The sequence below is a fragment of the Sinocyclocheilus anshuiensis genome, unplaced genomic scaffold (genome assembly GCF_001515605.1).
Source record: "Sinocyclocheilus anshuiensis isolate Anshui unplaced genomic scaffold, SAMN03320099.WGS_v1.1 scaffold411, whole genome shotgun sequence".
NCBI classification, from domain to species: Eukaryota; Metazoa; Chordata; class Actinopteri; order Cypriniformes; family Cyprinidae; genus Sinocyclocheilus; species Sinocyclocheilus anshuiensis.
The window spans coordinates 679533-687885 of NW_015549608.1; the positions used below are offsets into that span (position 1 = coordinate 679533).

Sequence of the window (8353 nt, forward strand, 5' to 3'; positions counted from 1 at the left end):
TGGAGTGATGCAAAAAAAAAAAAATATATATATATTTGAATTTGTATAGTATGATAGTATTTGTTTTACTGCCTTTAACATTTTTTTTTTTAAAGTAAAATAAAACAAAACAAAAAACACAACTTTGGACTGTTGGTGTAGTTGAGAAACTCTTGAAGGCAACATGCCGTGAGAGTGAGTGAGTGTGTGTGTGTGTGTGTGTGTGTGTGTGTGTTTAAGTGTGTGTTTAAGTGTATGTGTGTGTGTTTAAGTGTATGTGTGTGTGTAAGCATGTGTGTGTGGTGTGTGCGTGTGTAAGTGGGGGGGGGTTGTGTTTGTGTGTGTGTGTGTGTGTGTGTGTGTGTGTGTAAGCGGAGCTCAGCTGTGGTGTCGGGGACTCTGACACTGGCGGTATGTCAGCGACCTTCAGAGAGTTTAGATTAATCGATTAATTAGTCGATAGATTAATCGTAATGAAAATAGTCGTTAGTGGCAGCCCTAGACATTAGTTTCATAAAAATTAAGCACATTTAGCTGCAAAATTCACATTAAATGAACAAAATTTTTCATTGGAGTGATGCAAAAAAAAAAAAATATATATATTTGAATTTGTATAGTATGATAGTATTTGTTTTACTGCCTTTAACATTTTTTTTTTTAAAGTAAAATAAAACAAAACAAAAAACACAACTTTGGACTGTTGGTGTAGTTGAGAAACTCTTGAAGGCAACATGCCGTGAGAGTGAGTGAGTGTGTGTGTGTGTGTGTGTATGTGTAAGTGTGTGTGTGTGTGTGTGTGTGTAAGTGTGTGTTTAAGCGTATGTGTGTGTGTAAGCATGTGTGTGTGGTGTGTGTGTGTGTAAGTGTGTGTGTGTGTGTAAGCGTGTGTGTAAGCGTGCGTGTAATAAACAGCTGTTTTACTAAATTCCGCTGAGGTGAAATTCAGTGCAGTCCCGTATTGTGATACGTATCGTATCGTGACTTTGCTGGTGATACACAGACCTTCAGAGAGTGACGGGAACAAACAGAGCCGTGGAGAACGCCAGCAGAGACTGCATAAACAAGACCGCCTGCACATGAAACACACACTGAGGCTGCACGTGCTGCAAACGCAAACACACATCAACACATACAAGCCAATCCATACCCTCCCTATACATGGTTAAATATATATATGCAATCAACAACATCTCCATCAAGTTAAACCCATCTGAACTCACTGGAAACATCGGTCGGTGAAGTTTGTCACTGAAAATGAAAGAAATCAGGTCAGTTTGTCGCTGGCGGTGTGAAGAAAGAACCTTTGACTGGCCTCGCTGCACAGATGATGCTGTGATCCTATGACCCTGTGCTCTTCAACTCACACCCACAGAAACCTGTCCGGCTCGAATTCTCCCCAAATCAATACAAAAACGATGCAAAATATGAAAGAAAATAAGACATCAGCCCCAAAATTTGTCAATAATAATAATAATAATAATAATAAGAAATTATTAAAAAGACATTTTTCTTATGCAGTAGATGCATTGTGGTGCAAAACAATAATATAATATTTGAATTATAAAGTAATCGTACATCATGGTATTTGTTGTACTGCCCATCTTTTAATTAAATAAATAAAAAATATTTTATTTAAATCAAACCAAATAAAATTAAAATATATTTTAATTAAATAAATTTTATAAAAAAATATTTGGTCACACTTTATTTTAAGATCCAATTCTCGCCATTAACAAACCATTAACTATGACTTTTGCCTCAATAAACTCCTAATTTGCTGCTTATTAATATTTAGTAAGGTAGTTGTTAAGTTTAGGGTATTTGGTAGGATTATAAATGTAGAATATGTGCTTTATAAGCACTAATAAACAGCCAATATGTTAATAATAGGCATGCTAATAAGCAACTAGTTAATAGTGAGAATTGGTCCCAAATATTTTAATTAAATTAGACCAAATTAAAAAATAATTATAAAAAATTAAAATGTATAATAATCATTGTATTTTAGTATATTTTCTGTATTACAATAATAAAATTATGTTCAATTAGCTTTGAGAATAACAGGAATTACAACAAATATTAAAACATCTGTACGCATTAATTAATTTTAATTAATAGCCTACATACATTTTTTTGCATCAATTGCTTGTTTTCCTCATTAGTAAGTTGCTTTGAATAAAATCACCTGCTAAATTAATAAATATTAATACAAATACTGGTAAAAAATGTATAGCCTGAATGCACTGTAAGTCGCCTTTGGATAAAAGAGTCTGCTAAATGCATAAATTATTAAATTAATTACATTTATTATTATTATTATTATTATTATTATTATTATTAAAATTAAAATGAACATTCATGAGAAGAATGAGAAGAGTGAAAATAATGCTTAATTGTCATGAAAATAATGTCACAAAAAATTGATAAGGGTTCTAAAATTGACAATTTCTTTATGAAATATATAAAAATAAATTTTTCTGTTGATTTTGGGTATGAGCTGGACAAGTTTTCATGAGATTTGCCAACAAAAACAACAAAAAAACAATCAAAACAGGGCCATTTTGTAAATTTTAGGTTCATTTTGCCCCGCTTGATTCCTCATTATACAAAACCAGCCTGTAACCCTCGAGACATCAGTACTGGTTCCTGAAAAACATTATTGGTTGAGCTCTAAATCTAAGTATATGCATCAGCTGAAGCCTTTAAATAAGAGATTGAGAAGTGCAACTAAAATCAACCCTCAGCATTGAGTCTGTCTTCGCTGGCAGATTTTCTGCTCCTTTTTCTTTCTGTGGTCTGTATCTATCTACGAGAAAGATGAGTATCGATTACCGCTCTCTCTCTCCATCTCTCTGTTCATCCGGAGCGTTTCATCTGCTGATAAACCTCATCCACAAACAGCTACAAAAACTGATCAAACGCAGCACGCAAGTCACAGAAACTGACACCATCACATGACAAACCAGTCATTTTCTGCAGCATGGAAATAAATTTCTCGTGTCATGTACAGCAAGTTCACGAGAGCGTGATGAGATCTGCACTGATAACACACACCTCATCTGAGAGAAAACACACGTGCAAAACAGCCTGAATAAGCACTTTCTGGAGTCTCAGACGGACAAACGAGGTTCACATGCAGCTTCTGAGCCATTAATCCCGTTACTCACACAACTGACAACACAATTCATTCAGAAACACACGTGTCCTTTAAATATGAGCTTTAGAAGATTATTGTGGTGCGTTTTACAAGAAAATAGTATTTTTGTCAAAATTTCATGTTTACTTCAATGTTTTACTTGCCTTCTTTGTAATTTTTTTGTGTGAAATTTTCTAGCAATTTCTGAGTGAAAAATTTTTCACTCAGTATTTTTTCACTTTTTCACTGTATTATTTCAGTCAGAATTTCATGTTTAATTTATTGAAGGCCTTTTCCACCACGGGATTAAAAAAGGTAATTGCAACTTTTATCTCACAATTCAGACTTAAAAAAAAAAAAAAAAACTGAGTGCATATCTCGCCATTCTGAGTGCATATCTCGCCATTCTGAGTGCATATCTCGCCATTCTGAGTGCATATCTCGCCATTCTGAGTGCATATCTCGCCATTCTGAGTGCATATCTCGCCATTCTGAGTGCATATCTCGCCATTCTGAGTGCATATCTCGCCATTCTGAGTGCATATCTCGCCATTCTGAGTGCATATCTCGCCATTCTGAGTGCATATCTCGCCATTCTGAGTGCATATCTCGCCATTCTGAGTGCATATCTCGCCATTCTGAGTGCATATCTCGCCATTCTGAGTGCATATCTCGCCATTCTGAGTGCATATCTCGCCATTCTGAGTGCATATCTCGCCATTCTGAGTGCATATCTCGCCATTCTGAGTGCATATCTCGCCATTCTGAGTGCATATCTCGCCATTCTGAGTTCATATCTCACCATTCTGAGTTCATATCTCACCATTCTGAGTGCATATCTCGCCATTCTGAGTGCATATCGCAATTCTGAGTGCATATCTCGCCATTCTGAGTGCATATCTCGCAATTCTGAGTGCATATCTCGCAATTCTTTGCAGAATTATTTTTTCTATGAATTACAAGAAAAAAAGTCAGAATTTTGAAATATAAAATATTTACATTTACATTTTTACAATTAAATTTTTTTAATGCCTTGGTGGAAAGAAGCTTCCATATTAATGAGTTTATTACATGCTGTTTTCTTTGTAAATATTTTTGAAATTGACTAGCAGTTTCGGAGTAGAAATTTGTATATATTCTTAAGTACAACAGCATTTTTTGTCAGTGAATAAAAAAATTAATGATTACAGAAGAGTATGTCATTTTAGAGCATAGTTGGCCAAAATTTTTAATTCGAAGGGCCAAAAAAAAAAAAAACCTGATTGAGGTGCATGGGTCAAAACCTTTGTTACATTATGTAAAAAATAAATATATATTTTTAAATATGTATGTGTGTATTTTTTAAAATGTTAATTATAATAAATATTAATTTTTTAATATGTCTTCCTTTGTAATGTTTCCGGTTTCAAAAATGTTTACAAATAAATAAAAATTAATAAAAACAAAACAAACAAAAAAAATTTTTTTTAATCAAACTCACTTATATTGCATTTCAATGCAAAAAATGTTAAAACAAAAATATTAAAAATGAAAAAAATACTTCAATGGCATGCTTTTTTTTCTCATATTTTACTCTTCTTCAAATCAAAGGTCATCATCAACTCTGGCCTGCCGACCCTTTATTCGGCACCTGTGTTTTAGAGATTAAATAAGCGCAAACGTTTGGAAAAACGAGTGGCAACATGACGCATTATTTCTGCATGTGTGACTGAAGCGTGTTCTTGAGGCAAACGTGGCTGTATTTGATCTGAGCTCACGTCTGGTGCAGACATCCGAGTTAAAGGTCACAGAGCTTCAAGCTGAATCAAGCTTTTGAAAAAGTAGTTATCTAAAGATAACTGTAGTGTACATAATTACACTAAAGCATCGGCCCTAAAATCAGTGACTCTCAACCTTTTTGATCGTCCACAGCAATATTCAAAGGCCCTGTGACTTCTCAAGTTGTTTGTGATTTAAGATTTAAGGATAAGGACTTCAACAAATATTTTACTCACAATATTTAGCTGATAAAATATTTTTCAAAATAGAGCTGGCATAAAAAATATATATTAATAACATCTATAAAAATATGCCCATAGAGTAATAAGATTTAATTACTTTCCATGACTTTTCCAGGTCTAGAAATCACACTTGTTTGGCTTTCTCATCTACACTGTAAGAAAATGACTTTTTGAAGTTGTAAATAAAATATGTTTTATAACTTTCTACTTTAAAATTTAAAATTTTATTTAGTGTTGCTTGCCATTTCTTTGTAATTACTTGTTAAATTTACTAGCAATTTCTGAGTGAAAATTGTTTCAAAGTAAATCCTACAAAGAATTTATGTAGAAACAGTGATGAACAGCAGAATTTAACAAAATAATCTGATGCAAAATAAGATGCAAAATGCTGCACTGTGAATCATTTTCTGAACCGGTTCGGTGAAAGGACCAAACTAACTGATTCATTAAAATGTTAAGAAATGTTAAGAAAACTTTTAGTGATAATACTCTAAGGCCTGGTTTCACATACAGGGCTTAGACTAAGCCAGGATTAGGCCATAGTTCAATTAGGACAAATTTTATTAACATGCCTTAGAAAAAACATTACTTGTGTGCATCTTGAGACAAAACAAAGGCACTGATATATTTCAAGATCAGTCAGTGCGAGTTTCTTTATGTTAAAATAGCTCAGATTTCTAGCAATTTCTGAGTGAAAATTGTTTCAAAGTAAATCCTACACCAAGTTGTTCAGTGCATCCTGTTTTTTAGCAATAATATCTTAAGAGAAATGCATGCTTTGTCTTATTTAAAATGAGTTTTATCAAGTTTTTACTGAATATAACTAATAAAAGCCAGCGAAATTTTGCCTGATTTTTTTTATTTTGTCGCAAAATAACAACCATAACCCAGCTCTTTATATAAAGTTAAATAACTTTATCCCTAACTTATATCATTGCAAAATGTAACTATTATTGTCCAGCTCTAATAAATGTGACTAAAGCATGAAGATGTTGCAATATTATAAACATTAACCTCATGATTTTCTGTAAAGCTGCTTTTTTGACTTTGAAATCAACTAATCTGACTTGAAATTAAATAAAACGCCCTTATATACGCAACTTAATCTTACATAAAACACAATTTATGTAACTGAGTAGAAACAGTGATGAACAGCAGAATAACAAAATATTTTGATGAAAATAAAATGCAAAATGCAAAAATATATTATATATTAAATTCTAAGAAGTGTGCATCTGAAATAATGTACATAAAATATTAACATATATAAATTATTTCTAACAAATCTTGTATTTATAATTTATATTTATATAATATAAAAATTACCATTACTTTTAAGGTATGTATATAGTTAAAACAGCTCAGATTTACACTTTAGTCTGGGACTAGTCTTAAGCCTTGTCTGTGAAACCGGGGGTAACATTTATAACTAAGAGCTTTCATAACTGAAGGATCTGAGATCATGCAACTCAAAGCTGCGTGTTCATTTACACAGTGTGGCTTGATAAGGCTGTCAGCTCTGATTCAGTGACACAGGAACACTGAACAGAATCTGCAGCGCACACGCAGCGACCCAGTCAGCTGAAGGGCTAATTAAAGCTGAACAGAGCGTTATGCTCATGATTGCTCAGAGCGGACACTTATTGATTCGACCCGGCTTCTCAGAGCCTGTTTTCCTGTCACACGGCCAGAGCGTTTGCATGCTGCACAGACTGCTGGGATCCGCTTTCTCTCCACGCTGCTCCTTCATGCGGCTCACGGGCCGAGCAATGCAACCGGACCAGCGCATGCGGCCGCTGTGCATCATGGGAAGGCTGGAAGCTCAAAGATGAATCAGCATGCTGACAGAGTCACACAGAATGATCAAAAACATCTGGAGTGCAACAAAACAAAAACGAATGCAGCAGTCAAGAGTTTTAAAACTCAAACATTGTAAAACTTTACGCAGCATCTTATAAACGCAGAGCTCGAGGTGTAAGATTCTGACCAGTGATGCAACGAGCGATATAAAATTAACTCGCATTAAAACATTCAAGCATATGATTTGTGTGGTTTTAATATAAATATATAAACAAATATATACAAAGGCTTTTGTATATTATATAAATAAATAAAAATGATATATATAAACACACACACACACACATATATTTCAATTCTTAGAAGCATGCCTGCAGGAATATATAAAAAATATAATATACAATTATTTCAATTTTTTTTTTTTTTTTATGATCCTCGTCTTCTGGATCTTGTTATCTGTCAAATTAATAAATCTTAATAAAGTAATTGTGTTTGCCGAGTGTGGTTGATAAATGTGTCTGACCAGTGCTTCCATCCAAACAGTTGAGAGCTGACGTGAAGATACTACAGCAGTTTGTTCATCATCTGCGCCTTTATGTTTACTGCCAAGAGCTCTACATTTAGGGCTGTGTGCGTGCGTGCGTGTGTGTGTTTGGCCCAGATCAGCAGCAGAGGCCGTGTGTTGAGACGGGTCCCACAGGGAGAGCAATACATCTGGTGTTTGGACCTCTGTAGAGAGAGACGAGCTCCCAAACACTCAGAAACACCCCACAGCGATACACACACACACACACACACACACACACACACACACACACACACACACACACAGGGTTGGGTAGTGTTTGAATTTTATCAGTTCCGATTCTTTTCCCATTTTCGATTCCAATGTGATTAAATAATGATATCAAACATTTATCCCGTGTCTCTTTTTTTGCAAACCATTTATTGGAGCTGAATTACCATGAACAAAAATCAACAGGCTACATAAAAACTCTTTAAGAGCTGTTTGTGTGCAAAATAGAATTGCATAATTCTGGATAAATGTAGTTCACCTACTGGCGTAACAATGTAATCGATAAATCTTCATTTGAAGTGTCAAATTACTTTCAAAAGGTGATTTACTCTATCATAATCACTACCATACACATCGTACACACAGTTTATATCAGAACTATAAACTTTTATCCCAGTACTTCTGTGATTTGAATCTTTGTAACAGAAATAATGATACTGTGTGGCTGGAAAGACTGTGAAGCTGTTTCATTCATGACCGACAGCTGCTCTCTTTAGGTCAGCGGCAGCGCGAACGCAGATTTAAATGTTCAAATCACACTGATGTGATCGCACGCTGCACGGATGAACCACGTGATCACAACATTGATCGCACACGTCAAAGGTTGAGGAATGAAACAGACGAATCATTGTAATTTAGGAA

The 8353-nt window shown here is 34.3% G+C and overlaps 1 protein-coding gene across 4 annotated transcripts in view; it reads right to left on the reverse strand.

Annotated features, from left to right (window-relative positions):
- Positions 1-8353, reverse strand: part of LOC107659094 (E3 ubiquitin-protein ligase ZNRF2-like) — a 72921-nt gene that overhangs the window by 31766 nt on the left and 32802 nt on the right. Inside the window, exons 3-4 of one of the 4 annotated variants that reach the window (XM_016447921.1) lie at positions 7439-7644; positions 6497-6988 (exon numbers count right to left, since the gene is read on the reverse strand). The exons of 2 other annotated variants lie outside the window; for them this stretch is intronic. In XM_016447921.1, the coding sequence (XP_016303407.1) occupies positions 6938-6988; positions 7439-7644 (257 nt within the window). In that variant the 3' untranslated portion in view covers positions 6497-6937. Of the gene's footprint in view, positions 1-6496; positions 6989-7293; positions 7645-8353 lie in introns of those variants that run through there. One more of the 4 variants, XM_016447920.1, reaches the window with a different exon arrangement.